The 27,989-nt window shown below is 44.7% G+C and overlaps 1 protein-coding gene across 4 annotated transcripts; it reads right to left on the bottom strand.

Annotated features, from left to right (window-relative positions):
• Window positions 1-27: 27 nt before the first annotated feature.
• On the bottom strand, window positions 28-27,622 carry LOC115178311 (girdin). 4 transcript variants are annotated; one of them, XM_029739436.1, is made up of 29 exons: window positions 26,825-27,622; window positions 26,629-26,720; window positions 24,101-24,206; window positions 21,723-21,792; window positions 20,441-20,499; window positions 20,110-20,193; window positions 17,695-17,814; window positions 16,429-16,598; window positions 14,933-15,014; window positions 14,199-14,357; window positions 13,709-13,855; window positions 13,234-13,378; window positions 12,808-12,992; window positions 12,123-12,630; window positions 11,565-11,838; window positions 9,866-9,992; window positions 9,495-9,625; window positions 9,104-9,245; window positions 8,781-8,954; window positions 8,308-8,469; window positions 7,599-7,876; window positions 7,105-7,248; window positions 6,650-6,836; window positions 5,790-5,935; window positions 4,835-4,927; window positions 4,428-4,660; window positions 2,437-2,682; window positions 2,059-2,124; window positions 28-1,619 (listed from the first exon to the last, which is right to left on the bottom strand). In XM_029739436.1, the coding sequence occupies exons 1-29, from the start codon at window positions 26,885-26,887 to the stop codon at window positions 427-429; spliced, it is 5,586 nt and encodes a 1,861-aa protein (XP_029595296.1). In that variant the 5' UTR covers window positions 26,888-27,622; the 3' UTR covers window positions 28-426. The 4 variants fall into 4 exon arrangements, with proteins under 4 accessions (XP_029595296.1, XP_029595298.1, XP_029595299.1 ...); XM_029739438.1 differs by lacking the exon at window positions 2,437-2,682; XM_029739440.1 differs by lacking the exons at window positions 28-1,619; window positions 2,059-2,124 and having other exon boundaries at window positions 2,615-3,479.
• Between the last annotated feature and the right edge of the window lie 367 nt (window positions 27,623-27,989).

The following is a 27,989-nucleotide window of genomic DNA, read 5'->3' as shown; positions in this document are numbered from 1 at the left end:
TTGGTAATGGTTGGTACTACGTTGGTAATGGTTGGTACTACGTTGGTAATGGTTGGTACTACGTTGGTAATGGTTGGTACTACGTTGGTAATGGTTGGTACTACGTTGGTAATGGTTGGTACTACGTTGGTAATGGTTGGTACTGTGTTGGTAATGGTTGGTACTACGTTGGTAATGGTTGGTACTACTTTGGTAATGGTTGGTACTACGTTGGTAATGGTTGGTACTACGTTGGTAATGGTTGGTACTACGTTGGTAATGGTTGGTACTACATTGGTAATGGTTGGTACTACGTTGGTAATGGTTGGTACTACTTTGGTAATGGTTGGTACTACGTTGGTATTGACATTCACAACTCCCTGTTTCTATTGCAGAATTCAATACAGGACCGTATACATGCAACTACAAACTGCTTGTCATCAGCAATCAGCACTGAGTGATTTCCACAGTATCACTCTCACAGTCTTCTCGTCCTCTATTTTGGCTCTGTACATTGTCCATGTGTCCCAGTGCCGTGCCGTTAGTGGACTCCTGCCTCAGGGGCGGGCAACTGACGTTACGCTCCAGTTCTGGGTTCAGACAGAGGAAAGTCTGGTTCTTATCGTTATTATTGCTGTTGTTACTAGTAGTGGTGGTGACTACCGACTCTCTAAAGATAGTGTCTGAGAAGACAGAGTCTAGGTTGAACGGGGTCCCGCTGAAGAGGGATTCCTGGCAGGTGGATTTGGGCCGATTGGTGGCTATCGCTGGGTCTCTGGGGGGTTTGCTTGGGGGTGGTGGTTGATTATCAGAGTCTGGTTCTTCTGGATTGTTCTGCTTGTTCTGATTCTGATTAACCGTGTCCGTCTCCTGATTTGGGCTCCCATCAGATTCCATGATAGGTAAGGGATCTACTTTCGCCATCACCCTAGTGTCACTGTTGACACTGGATCGTCGAGAGGAACCCTCGGCTGTTGAGATGACGCTGCTGGCCCGGGGTAGAGAGGTAGGAGACCATGGCCCTCTTAGACGCGCCTCCTTCCCCAATGGGGTGGAGAAGCAGTTAAGACACCCAGACACCGAGGAAGATTTACCCTGGACGTAGAGCACCGTGATCGGGGACATGGCTGAGGCTCGGGTGGTGGTGGTCTCTGGAGCTTTGTTCAGACCTAATCCAGATCGAGATAGTACGGCAACCTGCCCCTGAGCTGTTTTGGGCACATTCCCATCGGAAGGGCGCTGGGGGGCTCTGCTGCCGCTGGCACACCTCCTGAGGACACTCCTGGGCCAGGGGTCCTGGGTGCTACCCACCTCCCTCCCCCTACAGGGAATTGAACCCTGGGTGTTTGCTATGGCAATAGGTGAGGAGTCCTTCACTCCTACCATCTCTCTGTGTTTGTTGCTGCTGGTGTGTGTTGAGGAAGTGGATCGCTGCTGTGCGTGTGTGGTTGGCGAGGGGTTCTGCCGTGTGTGTCGGGGGGTGGAGGTATCGCTAGGCGGGAGGCAGGAGGAAGAGGAGCGGCGTGATGAAGGAGGCGGCTGGACCGGGCTACTGCCGTTGGACCAGGGTTCGTTGTCTTGGCTGAGGCTGAACTCTCCGCTGCTCTGGCTCTGGGCACGACTCGGCACGCCATTCAGACCTGGGGGAACCACGGATGGAGAGAACGTCTCTTTAGGTTACTCCAACAGCAGGCTACACTCTTGATTACAACTGTCCGGAAAATGTATGCATTTTCACAATGTATTATAAACACTTTTTATGTAAAATAAACATAGCATAGGCGACAATACAAGCTAGTAAATGCACGTTATATTATTATTTCTGCATATAGAGGGCAGTATTATCAAGCTGTTCAGACTAATGCCTACTTTGAGCAAAATAAGAGATTAACTTGAAAAAAGGCCATGTTAACAGTTATATTGATTTATTCATCATTTTAACTCCTTATAAATCCGTATACATGGTCTGCATCCCAAATGGCACCCTATTCTCTACATAGGGCTCTGGCCAAAAGTAGTGCACTGAATAGGGTGCCATTTGGGAACCCTCAAATAATGAGTTAGCGGGATGTTGTTTACCATGGTTTTGTAGTTCATCACCGTCGTCAAAGTCAGTCGCCACAGCACTGTCATTATAATCCTTGTCTGTGCAACACAAAATGGCAGAGGACAGAAAATGAGACAACACTGTTTGGGTATCCAGGAGTGAGGCAGTGTTGCGTTCAAACTGATCAGGTTAAAAGCAAGAGAAGCATATGGGAAGTGGTAGTGTTCATTCAAACAAACTGAATTGCAGATGTATGAAGCAACACATCCCTATAGAGACGTTGTAGCTCAAACCCCTTAGCAAATGTACCCTTGTAGCATGATTCTTAAAACTACAGCAAAAGGTGTTCATAGCAGATAGCTGATGAAGATGTCAAATAGGACGTAATATGGATGGTGGAATGACTCTACCTGTCAAACATAGCTCATTGCTATCAGTGGCAGCGGCAGCAGCAGTGGTGGTGGGATAAAACAAAGGAGTGGTGGTGGGCTGGTGTTGATGGTTGATGATGGACAAGATGGAGTCACTCATGGATGAGGTCATAGACTCCTTCCTGGATCTGTCATTCTTGACCTCTGACCCCTCTAGCTGCTCAGGGTCCTCAGACAGGGTTGAGGGGTACACCAAGTCATTCAGTTTGTCCAGGTCATTCAGGGCTGGGGGTGGAGGTGGAGAAAGGTGACTTGAGTTGCCTCTGGTAATGGGGAAGTCCTATATTGTCTTTCCCTACCTGTCTTTCATTCAAAGGAGAGAAGATTCTACACACTTCACTTGAAAAGTATGACGTTTATCAATAACTACGGTTTTAGCCTCACAACCTCCGTCAGAGACTTCTTGCCTTCCAGCAATGTGGTCCTGAGAAACTAAAACATTATGCTGTACCAGTGTTCTGCAATGCAGTATTTCCTGACCTCTTGTGTAACTCTACAGAACTGCATGGAGAATAGAAGAGTGAGAATATCTATGGTGGCGGATGCTTATGCTAACAGCGAGAAAGAGTGGGTATGGGTATGAAAATTGCAATATATAGCAATATTATGGCTGAACTCAATAATAGGAAGGTTGCCAAGCTGCACACTTCGCAGAACTCTACACGGAATTCCAAGAGTATTGTCTAGGAGGATTTCTGCTGCATTCATTTAGACAATGGTAGACTAAAGAATAAGGTAAAGCATAGTTCACTAGCCTGGGGCCCAGATCTGTTTGTGCTGTCTTGCCAACTTCGTATGGAATTGTCAATCCTAAGAAGTTGGCAAGACAGCACAAACAGATCTGGGACCCAGGCTAATAGTTTGCTAATGATGAGAAAATAGGCAGGTTGCAGCCAAGATGAGGTAGTCACGAGACATCGTCCCATCGTGTTTCTTACACATGGAACGACGAAAGAGAGACTTGACTTTGTCCTTATCCTTCAGTCTGTTCCTCATAAGGGGAAAGATTTTCAGAGTGGACACTTTACAGTGTGGGACAACAAGGGACAGGGGAGGGAGAAACAGGGGAGGATGAAGGGAGGGGAACGGAGAGAACACGTTAACACACACAAAACAGACACGGGGAAAGACAGAAATAGACAAAACACGAGTTTGGCCTTATTGAGGGAAGGATCTACATAAAGAAACATGCAGACATATCCATAGTGCAACACTAAGTAACAACTGTTTCTGCAAGCACTGTCTGTCATAGAAACCCACGTACACAACACAGCCCTCAAACTACACTCTGGACCTCCAAGCCAGTTCCACTGCATTTTTTCATTGTTCCCCTCTAATCGGGGACTGATTTAGACCTGGGACACCAGGTGTGTGCAATGAATTATTATGTAGAACAGAAAACCCGCAGGCTCCGGACCTCGTAGGGTAAGAGTTGGGTTATCCTGCTATACAGGGTAGATACAGACAGAGCAGCCCTACATCTTACCCCTTTAGAAGTCAAGTGTGTATGATGATTTCTTACCCAGGAGACTCCTATACAATGGCACAGCAACAGATGAGCTTCCAACAGATCATTTTTATTCCTTCTCATAGATCTCTGTGTAAAGAGCCTGGGAGGCGGGTCTACCTTGATACAAATAGGAGGAGTCTGTCTTGTAGGGCCGTCAAATAAAGATGTAGCAATTGAGTGACTTCTGTCTCCCTGTCCAATCGGTGGTGGCTGGGGGAGGTTCCCTGCAGTAACTGGATCCGCCCATATCTTTCTGTTCTATCCCTGATGGCTGTGGCTGCGGGGTCGGCCGTGGCGGGGGAACGGGCCTAGCTGTCGCTCTCTCTTCTTGGCCTATAGCTCGTAGCAGGGCGGGTGGGCCTGTGGTGATGGCGGAGCGTGATTGGACAGCCCGTTCCTGCCTGGCCTATCAGGGCTCTCAGACGGGACCAATGGGAGGGGATAAGGAGGTCATACTCACTGCTGCTCCTCCGGGGGGAGGTGGTGGACCCACCCGAGCCGTCCGAACCCACGAAGGAGCCGTTGTCCTGGCAACAGGAAGCAGAGGGGGAGGTGGGCGGGAGGGCCTCGAAGGACCCGGAGCGTGTGGGGGTGAGGGAGCGATGGTGGTCAGAGGAGGAGGCGGGGCCACAACGCTCGCGGCTCCTCGACTTCATCAGCTTCCTCATCTTCAGGGCGATCCAGTTCCCACGCCTCGGGAAATATAATAGATATGTTAAAATCGATATAGAATAGGATAAACTCTATTGTCCCCGATGGAAAAATGGTCTTAATAATAAACAGGTAAAACTAACTAATACTGTATCCAAACTAATGAATCTTGTCACTGTCAAAGTGAATTGATTTCTACTCCAAACGGCACTGTACCTCCGTGGGGGTGAGGGGTCATAGAACTTGTACTGATCCATGATCTTCTCCTCCAACTTCTCCTTCTGTCTCCTCAGCTCATTCAGCTTGTCTCTGAGAGAGAGAGGAGAGAGAGAAAAACACCGTGTTTCACACAGAGAGGTAACATCAACAGAAGAGGTGTCGCTGCTGCAAAGATGGCCGGTGTGTTTACATCTTAGAATAAACTCTGACTGAACTGTCTCAACCGTCACACTGTCGCACCCGGCACCTTTAAACAACATCGAACCCCAAGGTCGTATTTATTAAGGCACCAAATGGAAGAAAATGGACTGAAACAGTGAGGAACTACATGTACTCGTCCAATAAGAAACTCTCATTTCCGTTTTCCGTTGCAAAGCGTTTTCCGTTGCATGCCGCAATGAATACGACCCAGGTGAAAAGAATGTGAATGTTATATTTCCATACATATTACACAGTAATATGCCCCGCGTAGTATGCCCCATATGTCCAGAAGATAGGTCAGTTAACTTTTTTTCTAAACTGGCACTACAGATGGCAGACTACATCAATAATCCATGCTCTGTCAAACTCAGATTCCCAGTGTTTTTGGTGCTTGAAATATGATGGGATGCACTGTGTTTTTGGTGCAACGGTGCTCTATAGCTAAATCAATGCCTTTTGTTTTGTGCTGCTCTGGAATGCCTTGTGTCCTATGTGAAGCTTATTGTTTTCGCATAATGTGAATACATTCCATAGGTCTATCATTATGAGAAGAACTATACTGTGGCTGTAGCTGCTATTGTACAAACTATGCTCTTATATACTGTAGATATACTGTACAGTGTCTGCTACTGGTGGAAAATCTATTTTATTTGGTTCAATTAACCTCAATTCAGTCCATTAACTGCAAGTTGGATTGCAAGGGGTTAAAGCTCTACGACTTGGCATTCAGCCAGATAGATGGGTCCCTTACATGTGCTGTCTCTGTTCTACGTGGAACAGGTCCTTGCTCTCCATGGTCTGTTCTAGCAGGGTGCGGTTCTGCAGCATCAGGGTCTGGATCTGGTCCAGCAGGTGACGGTTCTCCTCCTCCAAGTTCCCCTTCAACTGACTCAGCAGCTAGACACAATCGCACATACTATATGTTAATGACTTCTTTAATGATATAATTACTACAACTCATCAATCTGGCACCAAACTGCTTTGAGAGCAAATGCGAATGCGTATATCCTCACATAAACTCTTTGTATAGTGCTTTGGGAATACAAAATCCAATTACTTTGCCAGCAATGCTGTAACGACCCTGGGTTAATAAGGGTGGAGAATCGACTTTGCCACACGAGTCGATGGCGGGCTGGGCTTCGGGTCAGAAGGTGGAGGGTTCGAGCCTCACTCCCTGACTGTTTCATTACAATACGATCAACAACACCTTCATTTCAACTGTACAGAATATTGGCATTTTTATCAAGTTTTGATTGATTAAAATGGATGCTTTTAGGTGAATATATTTTTAATTATAACAAAAATGAACCTGGATGGTAAAATTATTATTAGAAACTGGGTGGTTCGAGCCCTGAATTTTTATTCACTGACAGCCGTGGTATACCACGGGTATGACAAAACTTACATTTTTACTGGTCTAATTACGTTTGTAACCAGTTTATAATAGCAATAAGGCACCTCAGGGGTTTGTGGTATATGGCCAATATACCACGGCTAAGGGCTGTATCCAGGCACTCCGCGTTGCGTCGTGGTTAAGAATAGCCCTTAACCATGGTATATTGGTCATTTACCACCCCCTCGAGCCTTATTGCTTAAATATATCCTTCATACCTCACACTGGTTGGTGAGCTTGGTGTTGGTGATGTCTAGCTGTTGGTACTGCTCTCTGAGCTTGTTGAAGTCGGACTCTAGCTTGGTCTGCTCCAGCTTGGTGCTGTTCAGCAGGGTCTTCATGTTCTTATGGTCCGCCTGGAGCTCCTCCTGATCCTTCAACAGCTGACGGTACGTCTGGTTCAGCCTGGGGGCACATAGAAATATACATAGAAGAGACACTCTGACAAAGTAAGGCGAAACATATTGATAAGAACAACAGTTATACAAGCAAAGTTCTCTGAATGTCACAAGTTATTCAAGCAATTTCTCTGAATTCTATGTAAAAGCTATCAGCCTGTAACTATATTTATTGTGAGTTTATGTGTGTAGTCAGCTATGCTGTGTGTAGAGGGAGTCTTTGTCATCTTTAGGAGATGCTGTGTGTGTGTGTGTATGTTATGTGCACCCCTCACCAGTCCTTCTCATCCCGGAGCTGTCGACACTCTGAGGCGGTGGTCCTGTGCTGCTCCTTCTCCACAGACATCTTGTCCTGCTCCTCTCTCAGAGCCTTCTCCAGACCCTCTAGTTTGGCCTTCTGCTGCAGCAGGGTTTTGTACCTACAGCAACACACCATCGTGGTTATTTAGAGAGCTTTCCCCTCGGTTTCTGTTGTTGTTGCATGGATGGGAAATGACTGTCACAGCCATTGATGAGTGTCTTTGATAAAATATGAATGGGTAGAACCTATATACCGTAGTTCTAAAATCCACATGATTTTTCAAGATCCATTTCACTTGGTGGCACAACAGATATCCTCATTGTTGCACGAGAACATAACATAGCTACACAAAAAAAATGTACTTTTATGTTGAGAGGTGGAATTTAAGCAACCATTAATCAAGCATTCAAATTGTATACCATGAACCATGACTTAGAATCAGAATGGTCTCTGGTCCCCCTCCTCTACCTGTCCTCCAGCGTTCTATGCTCCAGCTCCAGAGTGCGGTGGACGTTCTTCAGACAGCCGTGTTTTCTCATCAGGGCCTCGTAGTCCATGGCTTGTCTCTCGTGCAGCGCCGCCAGCCTCTCGTGGTCCCTCAGGAGCTGGTCGTGCACGCCGCGCAGCTCCTCGCGCTCGCGCACGGCCACCTCCTTATCACCCTCAGTGCTGGATTGTTGGCATTGGAGCTGAGCGTTCTGGGCCAAGAGTGATGCACTCTGGGAGTTCAGAGTGGACTTCTCCACCTGTGGATGGATAGGCGTGAAGATGATTATTATGTGTGAAAAGGTTGTAATTCAAAGGTATGAGTTTATACTGTATAAGATGAAATACTACTCATACCATGTATGAAAGGACTCTATAGGAAGTGGTTCACATTTAACAAATCAACTAAAGTTGCATTCAAACTGCTTCATGTAACACCGGCCTTACAGTATCAGGTTCTACTAAAATGGCATTATATGAGGCAACTTGAGTCCTAGGTATAAAAACAAGATGAATCCAATGTAGAATGGATATTGGCACACAGATTTCACTTCAAAATAAAAGTACTCACTTCCAAATAAAAGTTCATATTTTGGAAGCATTAAATCAGTGTGTGGGTATTTCTGTATTTTGAGTATCTTATCAGTATACTAGGAGTATATTAGTATATCAGGAATGTTGCTCCTCTCACCTGCAGGTTAGCGTTGTGTGTCTGGAGAGCCGTGTTGTTCTCCTGCAGGGAGGCGGTCTGTCTCTGCAGGGCCAGAATCTGAGCCTGTAGGCCGTCTGACTGGGTCTCCAGCTGTCTGAGCTGGGCCTGCAGTGCCTGACGCTCTGCCTGCAGTGTGGCATTCTGCAGTAGGGGAGGAAAAGAGGGACAAGTCAATAATACATAGAAAAAATGTGAAGCTGGCGTTGATCCATAGTAATAGTCTGGTTGAGATGGATAACATTTGTATTAACGTGGCAATGTAATGTAATGAAATAATGAAGAGTCTGCTAAATGACTAAAATGTAAAGTAGGTTTGATTTCTATCATCCCATAGTCATTATTGGGAGGACTTTAAACAAAGTCAGGTGCATTTCAGAAAATATAAAAATGTAAGTAAGAGCATCAAATTTAGTGCTTAGTCACAACATGATGACACAAAGTTCTCCACTCACGTTCCTCTCCACCTCGATGAGGCGGTCCTTGACCCTCAGCAGCTCCCTGGTGGCCTCCTGGCTCTCCCGCTGCCATCCGCTTACCGCCCTGTCACTCTCCCTCTGAGGGGTGGGGCTACGGGCCGCATGCTCCTCCTCCTCCCTCTGCAGCAGGGCTTCGTAGTTCAGACGCACCTGTAGGGGTCAAGATCAAAGGTCAGATATTGCTACTGAGCGAGGCCATTTTTCAACATGCTTTGACAAAGAATTCTAATGTAAAAGTGAATGAATGTAGACAAGCTATAGTTTCCCTTTGAAACCGAGGAACTTTAGGCCAAACTCACAGTCTTGAGCTCTTGACGTAGCTGCTGGTTGAGGGTGGAAGACTCCTGCAGACGAGCCTCAACGGCAGCCATCTTGTCTTCTTTGATCTGCAGGGACCTCTTCAGAGACGACTCCAGCTCAGACTCCAACATCTTGAACCTACTGGGGAGAGGGAAATAAAATAAAGGGGATTTAGAACAATACGTGGGAGAGGGAAAAGTAGACATGTTTTTCTGTATTTTGTCACTGATTGTAATTTATTTTATTGAAAAATAACTCACCAATCTATTGTTATGTGTATAACACAGCCATTCACAAACTTAATTGAAGATTTGTGTAACTACCACCTAACCTGGTTTAAGGGGGGTAGACTAAATGAGTTGCATGAACCTCACTGTGTCCGGTGTTTACCTGTTGTCTGGAGTTTCCTCGTCACTCTGTGGTGACGTGTCCTTGTTGAGGACTCTCATCTCCAGCTCGTGGGCCAGCCTCTCCAGCTCATTCTCCCTCTGCTGGGTCTTCAGCTTGTCACCCACCAACTCCTACAGAGGAAAGACGGTCAGTTCAGTGACTCCTCTTGCAGCCATGTAAAGCTCTTGTGACCAATTACCTATTTATCAGAGAGCTGTTAAATCAAAAACAATTGTGATCTAAATCTCCACGACTTCAAGCTCGCTTAACTTTATCTTTCCATAAGGAAACTTACGAATCTGTCATGTCAGGCACACTGAAATACATGAATATCACACATAAGAAGCTAATGCTGATCTGAGTAGCTTCACCTCTCTCAGGGTGACCAGGGCCCTCTGGTGGATCGCTCCCTGCTTGGCCAGCTCTCTGTTATCCCTCTCCAGCCCCTTGACCCTCTCCTCCACCTCCTTCAGTCTCTCCACCTCCTTCCCCATCCCCCTGTTATAATTGAATAGAAATATAAACCATTTAGCAGATGCTTTTAGCCAAAGCGACTTACAGTACAGTGAGGACATATATTTTTGTATATTGTATTGTATATGAGTAGATACATTTGTATACGAGTGCATACCTTTTTATACAGTTGAAGTCGGAAGTTTACATACACTTAGGTTGGAGTCATTAAAACTCGTTTTTCAACCACTCCACAAATTTCTTGTTAACAAACTATAGTTTTGGCAAGTCAGTTAGGACATCTACTTTGTGCATGACACAAGCAATTTTTCCTAAAATTGTTACAGACAGATTATTTCACTTACAATCCATTGTATCACAATTCCAGTGGGTCAGAAGTTGACATACACTAAGTTGACTGTGCCTTTAAACAGCTTGGAAAATTCCAGAAAATTATGTCATGGCTTTAGAAGCTTCTGATAGGCTAATTGACATCATTTGATTCAATTGGAGGTGTACCTGTGGATGTATTTCAAGGCCTACCGTCAAACTCAGTGCCTCTTTGCTTGACATCATGGGAAAATCAAAAGAAATCAGCCAAGACCTCAGAAAATAAATTGTAGACCTCCACAAGTCTGGTTCATCCTTGGGAGCAATTTCCAAATGCCTGAAGGTACCATGTTCATCTGTACAAACAATAGTACACAAGTATAAACACCATGGGGTCACACAGCCGTCATACCGCTCAGGAAGGAGACGCGTTCTGTCTCCTAAAGATGAACGTACTTTAGTGCGAAAAGTGCAAATCAATCCCAGAACAACAGCAAAGAACCTTGTGAAGATGCTGGAGGAAACAGGTACAAAAGTATCTATATCCACAGTAAAACGAGTCCTATATTGACGTAACCTGAAAGGCTGCTCAGCAAGGAAGAAACCACTGCTCCAAAACTGCCATAAAAAAAGCCAGACTACGGTTTGCAACTGTGCATGGGGACAAAGATCGTACTTTTTGGAGTAATGTCCTCTGGTCTGATGAAACAAAAATAGAACTGTTTGGCCATAATGACCATCGTTAGTTTCGGAGGAAAAGGGGGAGGCTTGCAAGCCGAAGAACACCATCCCAACCGTGAAGTACGGGGGTGTCAGCATCATGTTGTGGGGGTGCTCTGTTGCAGGAGGGACTGGTGCACTTCACAAAATAGATGGCATCGTGAGGTAGGAAAATTATGTGGCTATATTGAAGCAACATCTCAAGACATCAGTCAGGAAGTTATAGCTTGGTCGCAAATGGGTCTTCCAAATGAACAATGACCCCAAGCATACTTCCAAAGTTGTGGCAAAATGGCTTAAGTACAACAAAGTCAAGGTATTGGAGTGGCCATCACAAAGCCCTGACCTCAATCCTATAGAAAAGTTGTGGGCAGAACTGAAAAAGTGTATGCAAATTTTTCTTGGATTAAATGTCAGGAATTGTGACAAACTGAGTTTAAATGTATTTGGCTAAGGCGTATGTAAACTTCCCACTTCAACTGTACATGTGATTCCAGCGGGAATCAAACCCACAACCCTGACGTTGCTAGCACCACGATCATACCATGGTGAACATTAGCATCATACCTGTTCTCTCTCTCCAGACTAGCCACCCTCAGGTTGCTGCCGTCCAGGGTAGAGTCCTGGATCTCTGCCTGTTGCCTCAGCCTGCGGTTCTCCTTCTCCAGCCTCCTCTTGTCTCTCTCCAGGCCTGAAGCCTCCTGCTCCAGGGTCTGCTTCTCCTGCTCCAGCTGCTCCATGCGCCGCGAGGAGATCCTCAGCTCCTCCAGCCCAGCCTGCAGGATCTGGTTCTCAGCCTCCAGCTCGTGGACCTCGGCATCCAGCCGCTGGAGCTTCCGGCCTGGAGGTGAATGGATGCATGAATGGATAGGTGGATGGATGGATGGATGGGTGGGCGGATAAAATATAAATAATAATAATTATGAATGAATATAGGCTACTTCATTAATCACCAATCATCAATTATTAGGTTAGCAGGCATACAGAGCACAAAAATAAACAAGCATGGATCTCTAAACAAGTAAAGCACATCACATTGCCCACTCATTGGCCCTGTATCGAACGCAACAGAGCCAAACGCTACAAAGAGACAGCAGTACCACAACATTCTCACAGAAGACCAACCTGTGTTGTCCAGGGCAGCCTGAAGCCGCTGGTTCTCTGTGTCCAGGGCTCTACACTTAGCTTCCAGGCGCTCTGTGTGCTTAGTGGATGAAGAGGAAGCCCTCGTCTGCAGCCCCGTGCTACTGTTCTCCCGACGTGGACTCTTGTTCTTAGAGCAGGGTGAGGTATCACGCGTCAGAGACACTGACGCGCCTGGTTGAAGGAGATTGCGGGTGTTGTCTTTAGCTATTGCTTCCAGGTCAGCCATGGGGTCACTCAGATCGCAAAACTCTCCGTCTTCGAGTTGGCCTTTCTCTTGCTTCTGAAGGTCCATCTTCTCCTTGAGGGTCTCGCTCTCTCTCTCCAGTCGGTCAATCTCTCCTTCGAGGTCAACCGACACACCGTTGCACTTTGGGTCCCTGTGATGTGATGTGTCTATGTCAATGTCACAATCCTCTTTGATGACCAATTCCGACTGCTCCCAGGAGGTGTTGTCTAAACTGCCAAGGTACTCTCTAACCACCTCAGCCTAATAAACAAGGAAACACAACCAACATTTTCACATGGAAATAGCACCGCTCACCGCTATAGTTCAATAGAGTCGCCGGGAATCCGAATGTGTGGGTTGATGGTTGTACGTGTGCTCCCTGAGCAGCTGTGTGTGGCTATTGTGTTCATGTTTGTGTCGTGGTCCCTGGCTAGTTACCGTGTTTGTGGGTAGCTGGCCGTCCCTCCGCGTGTGCTCACGGTTATGGTTGTGCTGCGGTCCCAGGCTGAGGTCAGCAGCTCTCAGTTCCTCTATGGTCCTGAGCAGGCTTTGGTTCTCTCTCTCCAGCCTCAGCAGACGACTCCTGGTCCCATCAACCACCTCTTCACCCAGAGACTTCTGACCTGAACACAACCATCAGACCGAAAGGATGACAGGAATATGAACTAGCTGTTACATAACCTCCACTATGAACAGACAGGTGAGATAATGACTGACTGAATTATCTTATTGAAGTTATCCTTTTTGTGCCATATAGAATAGTCCATAACGTTAGAATGATATTTCAAGTCACTTCTCTTGCCATAAGTACCACTGCTCCCACAGGGCAGATGAAGTGGGTAGAAAAAGACTTGTCAGCCATACCCTGTGGGTTGTCGGGGCTCCTGGAGAGCTGCTCCAGCTCCCATCCCAGGTGCTGTGACTCCTCCATGCTCCTCCTCTGGGCCAGCTCCAGGGCCAGGTTCTCCTCCTGCAGCTCCTCCATGCGCCTCCTGTCCACCTCCTTCTCCTGGGAAGGGCCGAGAGAGAGGACGAGGGTGAGATGACGTCGTTGTTATTCTAAAGATATTCAACTTCCTATTTCTCTATCTGATCTTCGTTGAAAGTATGACCTTTTGACCATGGCACACACATGTCCACAACATAATCTAGCATGCATGATCCTCTTTGTCCATCAACCTGTTCCATCGTATGTATCTTCCAACACACATCCTCCCCTGCACTAAGACCAGTCCCTTTCCTATCCTTCCCTTAACCTTTAACCTGTTTCCCCTCAATGTTCATATTGACCACCGTTTACGTAGATGTAATCCACTGCATAATACTCCATGTTGTCTACCTGTTCCATGACGTGGACCCTGGCGTTGAGCAGCAGACTGTGTTTCTCTAGCTGGTGCAGTTTATCAGAGCGGGCCCTCCACCCCTCCAGCTGCTGCTGCAGTACAGCCTTAGTCTCCAGCAACACGGAGTTATCCTCCTTCAGCTCCTACAAGACAAGACACAAATCAACGCTGTTACAAACAAAGAAACTCCTGTCGGGTACATGATAACAACACATTTATGTCAATTGTTAAATGATGAAATACATGAAGTATTGTTTGAGATCTAGCTAAGTTTTTGCAAAGTGCGATAACAGTAATTTGTAAAAACCTTCACAATTGATTTTAAATATTAGTAGCTGCGGTGCTTTGCATTCTGAAATGTTCTGATATAAATTTAACAGTGGACAAAATTCACATTTTAAGGTAAAAAAGCATTTTGTTTTCAATGTGGCTGTTTATCACGCTATATTCGGAGTATTGAATGTGTTTCTCCGAACGGTACCGTACCTCCACTTTGGCCTTGTAGAACTCCAGGTTGTGTAGTTTCTCGCGGTACCGTCCCACCTCGCTCTCCAGCTTGTCAGCCCTGATGGCCCTCTCTCTCAGGGCATCCAGCTCGTCACGGTACGTCCGGGCTGACCGGGCCTCCGCTAGCAACACAGAGTTCTGATACGGACACCGACACGGGAAAGGGTTTTAGCATACATGGGACACCGTCGTGAGGTAAATATACGGCAAAAAGTTATCTCAAGTGGGGAGAGGAAAATGCTGGGAAGTAGCTCCTGTCTTAAAATAAATCTACAGTTTAAACAAAACTATCTACACTGTATTTATCTTTTGAAGATTAAAGTCTTTGAACTTCATTGAATTTATGAGAGGTTTCTCTGACCATGTAACTCAGTTGATGTAAAACCATGTTTTAGGCATGAAAATAAATAACAAATCTCACTTTCTCCTTTCAGGAAAACAGATTTAGGGAACTCAGGAGGTCAAGCTTCAGCTTTCGTACTGTCGTAGAAAACAGTGTTGAGGTTTAGCCACTGTCACTAGCTAAGCACTAAGGCTTTATCTACACTAAAGCATAGTGTACATTCATCTGAATAATCTCTGATAGAAGAAAGGATACTGTGTGTCATGTTACTGAGGGTTAGAGAGGAGGTCCATGTGTGTGTGTGTGTGTGTGTGTGTGTGTGTGTGTGTGTGTGTGTATGTTTGTGTGTGCGTGCGTCACTTCTCTCTACCTCCTGTTGAATCTTCTTGAACTCAGCCTCCATGTTCTCCAGCTCCTGTCTGCAGTCCAGTACCTGCTCACTCTTCTCCTCTCTGAGCGGGATGGAGGGAGGAAGGGAGGGGAGGGGAGAAAAAGAGATGGAGAGGGATGGTGTAAGTATGCAGAGCTTTTCTTAATGTTGCCGCACAAATGCATGCACGCCACACGCACAGTCCTGACTTCTACCCCCCATCCACTCAGACAGATCAAGTCATACAGTCATTATATACAGCTCTCGGAGAAGACATTTAACACGTTCAATTTAATATTATATAAGAGCACCCTTTGAATAACCCCTTTTGGTTCCAGGTAGAACCCTTTTGGTTCTAGGTAGAGCCCTTTTGGGCTCCATGTAGAACCCTTCTGGGACCCTTTTTTTCTAAGAGTGCAGATATGGGATGCCTGGCTCCTGCTTGCTTGGCCACATTTCACCACACACTGCAGCACCCAGGCCATCGCTCCTCCACCCCCAGTTTCTCTGGGAAGTAGCACCACACTGGCCAGAACTACGGCATCCCATGCATGACTCTGTTTTAGAATCCCTAGGAGAAAAGCTTCTCTCGTACATGTTTTCTCACAAACCTATCACTTTGTTGACATCAAGTGTGAACTACAACCTAAAGCTATTACATTTCTAGGGACAGAACAGATCGTGTTGGGTTGCATTATGAGGACACTGTACTGCTGTACTGTACGCCCGGGGGCTAGAGTCAGCATATCGCAGTTAGACGATGAAAGCGATAAAAGAGAGAAGAGGAGGAGAGATGGAGGGCTGAATCAGGTCTGGGGGGTGGCAGGGAGGAAGAGGGCCAAAGTGGGACAACGGCTATGCAAGGCCCTGGAGGTTCATGCCAAGGCAGGCCAGGGTGAGAATATGGGCCAAACTATCCCCAGACACCTTCTCCTGTATCCGTTCAGGATGACTCTCTCTCTCTCTCTCTCTCTCTCTCTCTCCACCATTTGCCTTGTCTCACAGCTCAACTGTTTAACCTCCAAACATATGTGGAGACAACCCGAGAGAAAAAAAAACACTTACAGAATTTGCTTTCAATTAATTCTTAAAAAAAAATTGAAAATGATACTGGAACTAGTTGGTCTTATTCATGCTATTTCAAATGTTGTATAGAATATAAAACAGGAAATGAAGATGCCCTAGGGTGCTTTTGAGTTCTTTAAAGAAGGCTTACATACAGTATATCCTCTAACGCTGGGTTAGGGAAATGACATATGTATCCTCTAAACACAATGACCATTTGGGTGGAAGATGACTCAGAAAGTCCTGAAGCAGTACTGCATTACTGTTAAAATGACAGATTGTGCCTTTCAAATACATTTATGCTTAGCCTGCGTTCGAGATCTGTTTATGTCGTCTTGCCAACCCCGTTGCTGTTATTGTCATGCCCAGGTGACTTTATGACCACTGAGTGGGAGGGTTGGGACTGGGAGTGTCCTTATCTGACTACTCACAGCTCCTGGCGCAGCCGTCTGACCTTGGCCTTCGAGTCGGCCAGCTCTACAGACAGGTGCTGGTGGGATGCCGCCTGCTGTTGCATGCTGGGACAGTCACTGGGGGACTGGGCGCTGGGCGGAGAGGGTGACAGGGTGGACTCTCTCTCCTGCATTAGCTCTAAAATAGTCTGGGGTGGGGAGGAGAAAAGAACAGGGGGAGGAAAGATGAAAATAGGACAGGAAATGACACTTCCTTCTAGCTTCACTTGTCATTTCAAGTTCAACTTCCTCCCTTTCAAGTTCCTCCATTTCACCACAGATCAATATAAAAACTCAATCAGTAACTACTGCTATAAAAGCCTAGTAAGACAAAGCTCAAAGATATTCCATTGAAATACATTATCGTCAAATTACATAATATTTTATGGCACAGCAATATCTTGTATGACTCAGCAAGGTCAAACCTACAAACATATAAATATGTCAACAGTGGCCCCTACCTCCAGCTGTGTGTCTCTCTGGCCCACCAGGCCTACATAAGGATAACATAACACATTCATAACCCTTCATAACCCCTCCATAACCCATTTATAACCCCCTACCTCCAGCTGTGTGTCTCTCTGGCCCACCAGGCCTACATAAGGATAACATAACACATTCATAACCCTTCCTAACCCCTCCATAACCCATTTATAACCCCCTACCTCCAGCTGTGTCTCTCTCTGGCCCACCAGGCCTACATAAGGATAACATAACACATTCATAACCCTTCATAACCCCTCCATAACCCATTTATAACCCCCTACCTCCAGCGGTGTGTCTCTCTGGCCCACCAGGCCTACATAAGGATAACATAACCCTTCCTAACCCCTCCATAACCCATTTATAACCCCCTACCTCCAGCTGTGTCTCTCTCTGGCCCACCAGGCCTACATAAGGATAACATAACACAATCATAACCCTTCATAACCCCTCCATAACCCATTTATAACCCCCTACCTCCAGCTCTGTGTCTCTCTGGCCCACCAGGCCTACATAAGGATAACATAACCCTTCATAACCCCTCCATAACCCATTTATAACCCCCTACCTCCAGCTGTGTGTCTCTCTGGCCCACCAGGGCTACATAAGGATAACATAACACATTCATAACCCTTCATAACCCCTCCATAACCCATTTATAACCACCTACCTCCAGCTGTGTGTCTCTCTGGCCCACCAGGCCTACATAAGGATAACATAACACATTCATAAACCCTCCATAACCCATTTATAACCCCCTACCTCCAGCTGTGTGTCTCTCTGGTCCACCAGGCGTCTGAACAGGGTCTCCAGGTCCTCAGCACAGAGCTCGCTGGCCTCTAGCCAATGGAGGTCCAGTACACTGTCCTGACTGTGGGTAACCTGACCAATCACAGAGAGGAACAGAGAGTTGCAGTCGCAATGATTTACAGCACCGAAGGTTGGTGAGGACGGGCTCGTGGTAAAGGCTGCAGCAGAATGAGTGGAATTTTATCAAATAAACCAAACACATGGGTTGATGCCATTCCATTCACTCCATTCTCCACATATATGTATCTCAAAGCAGTATGTGGAATGATACTGTACATAGGTACCACTTCGTAATAAATGACTCTAAAAACATGTTCGTGTGACTAGTCAAGTATAGTGTAATACTGTGCAGGTCTTTTAGCAATATCTATGTGTGTTATTAGACACATCCTTTAATGTTGCGAAACACTCAGCACATGTTTCAAATGACAATGTTTGGACCATGTTATTGGCAACCAAGTAGGAGTGCCTCTGTGACTGGATTGGCTACAATGGAAGACTGGCAATGCAATGACAGTTTTTAATTTTTCATTGCACTGTTCCCAATAAGCGCTTTATGATCGTGCTGTGTAACAGTGACAGAACACTGTGCACTGTTGTCACGCAGACAAGACAACACGTGCTAGAATGTTCCTTTGGTATTCGTTCCTGGGGAATCCGAAAGCCTTTTCATTTAGTTTGCATTGCTCGTGACCTGTTCGGAGTACGTAACATCTAGCACACTGAATCAGGTGATTCAATCCCTGGTCCTATCACACTTACGGTCCTGTTATATGGTCAATCCCTGGTCCTATCACACTTAGAGTACTGTCCAGTTATATGGTCAATCCCTGGTCCTACCACACTTAGAGTACTGTCCAGTTATATGGTCAATCCCTGGTCCTATCACACTTACTGTCCAGTTATATGGTCAATCCCTGGTCCTATCACACTTAGAGTACTGTCCAGTTATATGGTCAATCCCTGGTCCTATCACACTTAGAGTACTGTCCAGTTATATGGTCAATCCCTGGTCCTACCACACTTAGAGTACTGTCCAGTTATATGGTCAATCCCTGGTCCTATCACACTTAGAGTACTGTCCAGTTATATGGTCAATCCCTGGTCCTACCACACTTAGAGTACTGTCCAGTTATATGGTCAATCCCTGGTCCTATCACACTTAGAGTACTGTCCAGTTATATGGTCATCTGTAGCACAGAAAGATCTAAAAAAGCTCCAAATGGCTCAAAACAGGACTGCCAGATTATCTCTTCATTGCTCTATCCATATGAATATTATACAAATGCATCAGAATCTCTCATGGCTTCACGTTCAAAACAAATTACTATCCAGTCTTCTGATTTTCTTTAGGAATGTTATATTCTTTTTAAAAACACTGAATTTTTCAGTCCAGTTATTACATACTAGCAACACGCATAACCACCAAACCAGACAGGCAAATTCAGGGCAGCTAAAACAACCCAAGCCAAGGACAAATTGCTTTAAATCTACAGTTTTATATAGAGCCATAGCTGAATGAAATTCTTTACCAATCCATATTTCTCAGGCAAAAAGTAAATCCACCTTCAAGAAAAAACTAAAAGAACATCTAATGCATCAACTGAATGTTAAATGTGTTTCCTGTCAGTATTTTAATTATCTGTATTGTCTACTTGTTGAATGTTTGTGAAGTCTTGATTGTGGTTGTTTGTAATGTCTTGCTAGTTGGTGTTGGACCCCAGGAAGATTAGCTAGCGTTACGGCGTTAGCTAATGTGGATCCTAATAAAAATTACAAAATGACCTATGACCTTAAGTTCCATGTGAACTTCTATTACCCGAGGGAAATAATTACGTAATTTCTCATATGAACTAAATACTATGAAAGGTATTATTGTTCTCCTTAATAAATAAATGTGGGATAAATGTGGTATAAAGCTAACCACGTAGTCCTTTTTAGCTCAATTGGTAGAATGTGGTGCTTGTAATGCCAGGGTAGTGGGTTTGATTCCTGGGACCACCCACATGTAAAATGTATTCACAAATGCTAAATGGATTTATTATGTTGCTGTTTATCACTAACAGCCCTGTGGTCATATAGGACCTTTAACGGATTATTATAAAATTAATGTTTGTAATGTTTTAAAAAAAAACATAATTATTTAAATCACAACACTGTTTGGTGCATGCCGCTATAAACAGTTTGCAAATGGCTAGCCTGCCCTTGTCATGTCCTCAATGACTAATACTTCAACATAAGAGAAATATGCATGTTACTGAATGTGGAACAAGCTAGCCCGAGTCCCAGATCTGTCTTGCCGACTCTACTGCTGTCATTGTCATGCACAGACCAGGGACAAGCGCAACGTGGAACGAGATACTGTACCTCTTGGATATGAGCAGCTATTGCTGCTTTCGTGTCAAAGTCGAGGGTCTGGATGCGTTCGACGTACTCCTCTTTCTTCTCACACTGAAAACACAGAGTGGGTATAGTAGATTAGGGTCTTAATGAGTGTGTGTAGCCTAGCCTGGGGGATGGACATCCTGTTGGTGAGGTGAAACAGGGGTCCCCCTCAAACCCTCAATTATGAGCTAGCTCAAACAATACCTTTCCATTTGAATTTCAGACACACAAAAGCAAGCAGACGCACCCCCCCCCCCCCACACACACACACACAGTGACACACAACTACACACACCCCTCCAACTCCTCCTACCTGGACAGCACAGCCCAATAAGAGAAGAAGTAATTTCTTCATTTCCTCCAGACTTTGCTCTGAGGAGAAAACCCCAAAAATACAACCCCCACATTAAATTCAGATTAAAGTCAATGATTAAAGGAGATTCAGATGTAGTCTAACTTGAGGCAGGCTGCTGTGTGAATTTGGGTCACTCATCAGGCCAGAGCTTGTCACAAAGGCTAGCACATCTATCAGACTGATGGTGTGCTATTGAATTACACATCTGCTGAAGACACAGACAGCGAAGGACCTCAAAGTCTGTCTTACAGGAGTTTTGAGGTCAACTTATAGGGCAGCATTGCAAATGAACTGGTCTGGTTTGTGTTCAGTTTACTCATATGAATAATTATATTATGTCATGGTATGTCATGGACAACAAATGGAAGGATGATACTGAAAACTCTAAGATGGTGTCAATCATCTTACAAACTGTACTTAACTATGCAGCACAGATACAGTTGGTATTTCTAGTCTCTCAACAGATGTGTGTGACTGGCAAACCAAGTCTACAGGTAGGATCTTCATTTGACCACTTTCTCAAAGAAGGAAAAGAATCCTGAAATGTGAATTATTGTGTGGATTATAATTTATGAACATTTTTGTAGGGGTTGATAAAAATGTTGTTAGGGCAAATCAAGTCTGACATTTTAAAGTGGATATTACCAACTTTAAAAGCCTTTTTAAACATTGAATACAATAAAAGTTTGACATTTTCAGCAACAACAGGGTGATCAAATGAAGATTCTACATCTGTGGAACTAAAGTAGTACTGTACTTCACTGTCACGTCCTGACCATAGTAAGTTGTTATTTGCTATGGTAGAGAAGGTCAGGACGTGACAGGGGGTGTTTGTTCTATGTTTTCTATTTCTATGTTTAAGTTCTAGTTTTTCTATTTCTGTGTTGGGATTGTTTGGGTTGATCTCTAATTGGAGGCAGCTGATCCTCGTTGCCTCTGATTAGAGATCATATTTAAGTAGGGGTTTTTCTCTTCCTGTTTTGTGGATGATTATCTTTTGAGTAGTGTGTTTTCCTCTCTGCGTCACGTTTTTTTTGTTGTATTTGGTGTTTTGCAACGTTTCACAATAAATATAAGTATGTGGAACCACAACCATGCTGCACGTTGGTCCGATCATTCAAACAGCCGTGACATTCACATAGAATTCAATGGCCACCAGTAGAATTTAAAGGGTGTACTGCTCTCTCTTTGGGTTTCTCAACAGAATGTAAAACGGTGTGGGCATGGTGGGCAAACATACCACAGTGAGGAGTCTTGCCAAGCACCAACACGTTGGGTAAGGGCATCATGATCAGCTGCCTCAGAGTCTCCTAGGAAAGAGAAAAGGGGGGATGAAAAAGGGAGGATGGGTACAGAAAAGGACAATGAAAGCGTGAGACAGAAGGACAAAAAGCACTGTTGGGATCTGGCCAATGCTATCTGAATGAGTAAGGATGTGTATGTATAGTCAGGCATTTAAATATGTACACTTGGTGCCAACAGATGGAGAGGGACCAGAATGGCTGTAAGAAACGGGCAGTTTCTTTGGTGCTTCTTTATGCATAACCCTTTCAGCCTATAATGCCAGTGGTGCCAAGGCACTTTCCAGTCTGGGGAATTGTTGACCAGACCTGAGTTCAAATAAAATGTTCTTTCAAATATGTAGCACATTTTATTTAGCCTGTGTCGAGTGCCAGGTGGGCGGGGTTTGCACTTTAGGGACTATTCCATTGTGCCAGGGTAAGCTCAATCAAGCACAGTGAAAGTATTAGAAAGACACTAAATACTATTCGAACCCATGTCTGTTTGTTGGTCGCTACAGTGGCTAGCTAGGCTAATGTGGTGTGAATGTGTAATGCAATGTTTCATTTCCCATTGAGAAAACCAGGGCCCCTCTTTAGTCCAGGAAACAATTAGTAAAGTCCCTAGTAAGAGAGTTCCAGTCTGGCTAGCCATGCAGCTGTGATGCAGTAAAATCCACCACTGCCATCCAACCAACCAGTCAATTTTTCCAGTGACCGCGACCCATTTCCAGTGAGGAATGTTCAAGGGACTGGGCTCTGGGGTCACTTTGCTTTCCCCCTCGAGCTAAAATCTGATTATAGGGTGAAGTCAAATTTTTTTGATTGCGGTTTATAGAGTTGAGATAAAATCATCTCTTCAACCAGTGATTGGTGCACTACATACAAAATAAGACTTGGATACATTTGACGTAGAGATTACAGCTGCAACGTTGCAGCTGAATATGACAAAAAAATATATCTTTAAAAATCCTGTCACAAAATGCACAAATCTAAGACTAACACAAACTAGGCCAATTCCATCCCAAAATAATTATGTCTAAATATGACAGAATTTGAATCTGTCCTGAAATGATAGTGTCTGGGAAACAGACTCCATTTCATCTCTTGATCAAGCATTGTAGCCTACATTACTGCAGAGAGAGAGAGAGGAGAGCTGCCGTCTTCATTTGCCATCTTAGCATACCTCCCAAATTGCAATCCACTCCTTTTTGACCAGGGCCCATAGGGAATTCTGAGGGGAATTCATTAGATATCTTGAATGTTCTTGGTGTTTCTTTCCTGTTTGTTTTTTTGCCGAGCAAGAATTAGAAGTGATTGAACTGTCCCTCTGGAGTCCAAATCAAACCCTTGGGAAAGTAGATTGCTGCGATGATGAGATTGAACTGGTACTCAACCGTGGTAAACACACCACAGATCCTTTATTTATAAACTACGACAATATCATTTCAAAAGACTATCAGTCTTCATGTATTTTTCTAGATTATACACTGTAATGATACACTATGTGTGCTGTATGATGAGGGTTTGTACAAATGCATGCCCTGTAAATAAATACAGACACTAGAATAATTGTGTTACATACAACAACAAAAAAACCTAGCTAAATACATTCTGTTTCAAAATGATCTCCATAGTGGAAATATAACAATATAAACGTATGTCTCGGCTATCACACATTCACACTGTACTATATTTTCTAACCCACCAGAAGAAAACCTTAATTCTCTATTTCTCAATCCCTACTGATCTTATGTCTGTATAATTGCTCTGTTTTTAATGACTACAATTGCTTTCATCCAAACCGCAGCATTAGACAGACAGTCGTGACTGAGAGGGACTCTCTCGTTCTCTGTCGTGATCCCACCCAAATGGGTCATTCCAAAGCCTTTTAGGTCTGGCACAGGCACTGCTGTAGCCTGCCTAGCGACACACACTGATTGCACAGATGTTTACATGGTGGATGTGGTGATATTTAGGGCAGTCGTCTTAAGAAGAGCCTGGCTGACAGTCTGGTGGGTGGCCTGGTGACCGACCAGATCAGGCCAGGGCCGTGGGCCAGATGTGCAGAGAGCTGCTCTCCTCACTTAGAGGGTATTAACCCTTCCCATCATGCATTTCTTTAGACTGTGTGTGTGTGTGTGTGTGTGTGTGTGTGTGTGTGTGTGTGTGTGTGTGTGTGTGTGTGTGTGTGTGTGTGTGTGTGCGTGTCCCTTCCCTAGAATGAATGTGGTTTGACTTGCCAATCTTTCAAACTCAAATGTTCCATACAGTATAAAAGGGAGGAGTGTTTAATGGTGGAAACTTCGCTAAGAGAACATCCATAACTGTAACTCACTAGGTAATAGGTTTTGATTTGACGGATGAGAACGGTCAGGTTCAGAATCCTCTGACTGGGGTCGTTGTTCACTATGTTGACGCTATGAAGAGACGCTTTGGGATTTCTGAGGAGAATGAAAACATTAGAATAACGTTATAGCAACTTAATTACAACAACGTATTTCAGCTACAGCCACAGAGATGGTAAAGTGTTACCTCTGTGATTACTGAAAAAAATGAAATGACATTACATAACAATGCTATTTCTACAGCGAAAGAGGTGGTGAGTTATGTGGTAAGCCAGGTGCTATAAAGATATAGTACATCTGGCTAAACTTGGCTTTAACTCCCATCAAACCTGCTTCTAGCTCTCGCTCTCTGTTTTTCCCTCTTTTTCTGCCCCATTACATCAGTCCCTCTGTCAGGCTCATGGCATGATGAATTCACAGCCAAATGGTAGCTGCTCTCTAGCCATAGCATCCGCCTGCTCCACTCTAGCCTGGTCCCAGATCGGTTTGCTCTGTGTTTCTAAATCATATGGTCCTTGACACGTGCGAGTTGGGAAGACAGCACAAACAGACTTGGGACCAGGCTAGCAACACTCCACTCAAGCACCTAAAAGCATCCTCCCTTCACTCATCCACTCCCTTCCCAGCCATTTCAATTTCCCTAACGACTGGCAATCTGACTGACACAGTGACCTAAACCTATTTGGCCTCAGCCTCCTGTAACAGATAGGATGTACCCTGGTATCTGTCCATGGTTGTATTCATTAGGCAGCAAATGGAAGCAAACATTCCAAAACAGGGAGGGACTACCTGAACTGGTCCAATAAGAAACACAAATGTTTGATTCCCATTGCAAAATGTTTCACTACTGTGAGCCCTAATGAGGATGACCCCATAGTCTCCTGTAGGTCTCTGAGCCACTACTGTCTCCCTCCCTGCCGCCTGTCTCGCTCTCCACATAAAACTAAACACTATCAACAAGCCCCTAATCCAGAGGGTCTCCATGCAATCCAAGGGATTATCCTAAACCTAACCCACCGGCAGGCCCCAGCATTGTGTGTGTGTGTGTGTGAGTGTAATTAGTGTGTGTGGTGTGTGTGTGTGTATGCATGTGTGTGTGTGTGTGTGGGGGGGGGGTGTATTGTTTTTTTAGGCCAGACTGTGACAGATGCTCTTATCCACAAGAAGACAGGATATATATATATTTTTTAAACCTCAAGTTATTTGGGTCCCTTCAAACATAACTTACATTAGTCCGAGATATTGATATTATACACCCAAAAAGTCAGGTACCTCAGGTTCAGAACTAGGCTATGTCTACCCATAATAAAAGTTGTTCTATGGGGTTATAGTGCCTTTTCATTGGACAGCCTGGGTCTAACAAACCCCCAGCCACACTAATGACTGTCTATCAGAGGGGTCATCGTTTTGTGATGATTAGGTGGGTGATGATGATAATTCTCCCAGCCATAAGGTACCCCAACAATAAGCTACTCAATAAGCTCTTGAAGATTTCCTTTAAGACTTTGATGGCTATGGACTTCACACAAAAAACTATTTTGGCCCAGATCTGTTTTGTAATGTCTTGTCAACTTCGTCGCTGTCATTGTCACATCAGCAATGGAGCTGGAAAGACTGCACGAAGCCATCTGGGACTCAGGCTCGACCTTTTCTGGAAATCAATTAGAAATGTTACAGTACATATTCTTGACCGAGACAGATAGACGACAAAGAGCTCCTTCAGAGCGAGCGAGTGACAAAGCACACACTGTTGTGCAGCATCGACTAGTCAACAAGAACTTCAGCCGCTCTGTGCTGTACTAGTAACAGCTGTATCCACTAGCCTACACGCAGAAACAGACAAGAACACAACTTCATTCTGAAACCACAAAATGTCTGGCAGAATGACCCTAACCAACCCAGCACAACTCAGAGCTCTAAAAATAGCATTCCCAAAATGCCGCTAAATTCTGAGAGGACTGGAGTACAAACAGGTTAAGTGTTATATCACTTTGTACATACATTTTTTTTTTGCATGAAGTTGGCAGCAGAACTCACTCTAATTATATCATGCCCAAATGGAGTCAAAATGGAGTCAAAATAGCCTGGTCCCAGATCTGTTTGTGCTCTTCCTATCTCCACTGATGTCATTGTCACGCCAAACATGACAATGACTGACAAGGAGTTAGCATGATAGCAGAGAGACTGGCACTCAGATTATAGTCAAAATACAACCAAGTTAAATTGCCTATTATTATGTAAATTCTCTCGTTATTAGCATGGATGATCACCGCAACATTATGAGCAACATTATAGCTTGCTGTCAGATGAGCAGAAACGGTTGATGAGTCAATAATTGACATGGGCTACTGGGTCGAAATGTGTCAAATTCCAGCTACACTAACTGTTTTATCTGGACAGTGCTGCTCATTAACTTGGATTAGGCTACACCAGGCCGGCACAGAGCACACTTCCTTATTGGCTGCAGTGCATAGGGCAAAATGTGCAACTAAACAAAACAAAATCAGACAGAACTTACATTTGAATCATGATCTTGTTCAAAACTACCCCATCCAGTAACTCGGAATAATCCAATGTCATGTTCCCATCGTTTTGCCCAAATGTCTTCACCTGAAAACAAAAAATAAAAACATCATTATTTGCTTATTAATAGGAAAATCAACGCCAAGGACATTTATCATAGCTACATCATTAACATCTAGAAGGGTACTTACCCAAATGACAAGCGGGCTGAGCATAAATTGCTCTAGATGGGGGAGAAAAACCTCGCTTTCCATCTTGATCGATGTCCTTGATGATTGATTGATCGATCCTTTAACAGCAAAACATATTGGATTTGATGATGACTTCTGTAGACGTTCAAAGAGAGATCGTTTGCTTGACAGAACACTCTTTATTCAAACAGTCGTCCTATCCCTAGATGGGAATGAAACGCAGGACACAGCCACTGTCATTGTGGAAAAGCCTGCAGCCTTTCTTGTGGTCGGCAGGGATCCCGTCGCTTTAGTAAAACTATTTGAGAATTCAAGTAGCTCCCTGCTGCAGCCGCAGTGTTGACTGCATAATAGTCCTGTGCGCACTTTTGTCGCTAGTACACAAACTAACATGCTACATCATTTGTTTTGAAAAGATGTCGATATGTAGCCGTGGACACGCATTGTTCAAACAAAAATTCCATTGGCATTTCCCCCGCAAATGTATTATGTATCCTACATCCCTTGGAAGGTCCATTCCCTGGTGCTGCAAAGGCATCTGCAGGCAGTCAGGTGGCACACACCTAACGTTACGTCCCTCTTTCTCCCCACTCCTCACTCTCTTTCCCGTACAAAAACACATGCACGCGCGTATCACTATCCACTCGCTACAGTTTGACGTTCTGTTGCGGACACTCAACCTACGAGTGACGCAGTGCCGGGAAAGTAGCTACCTACACTAAGTGCAAAAAAGTTGCAATGATCTCTCACTCTGAATATATTGTATCTTTGCACCGGTCCGTGTCTTTGTCATGACAAAACGAGACTGATAACACACTAACCTCAGTCAAACCATCGCACATCCCTGATGCCACCACCCATATCAAATAATCCCGAGTGGGTGCTAATCCGCAGGAGCAAAACGTGCTAATAGAGCTGTCTAAAATATCTTTGACCTTAATCTGTTGCCATGACAACGGCGCCCACCCAGCCCACCCTTTCCATCCCCTCCTCTCCTCATCGCTGGGAGGGGGCAGGTCCTTTTTCATCACAAACACAGGGATAATGCTGAAGCCACGCAACACTTCACTAGAAGGAGGAAAGGAAAGCAAGTTTCCCATTCCATATCACCACCATAGGCTACATAAAGGCTATTCCATAATAACAAAATACAAACATGGTAAAA

Source organism: Salmo trutta, chromosome 38 (assembly GCF_901001165.1).
Source record: "Salmo trutta chromosome 38, fSalTru1.1, whole genome shotgun sequence".
Classification (NCBI taxonomy): domain Eukaryota; kingdom Metazoa; phylum Chordata; class Actinopteri; order Salmoniformes; family Salmonidae; genus Salmo; species Salmo trutta.
This window is presented reverse-complemented; position numbering and strand designations above follow the sequence as displayed.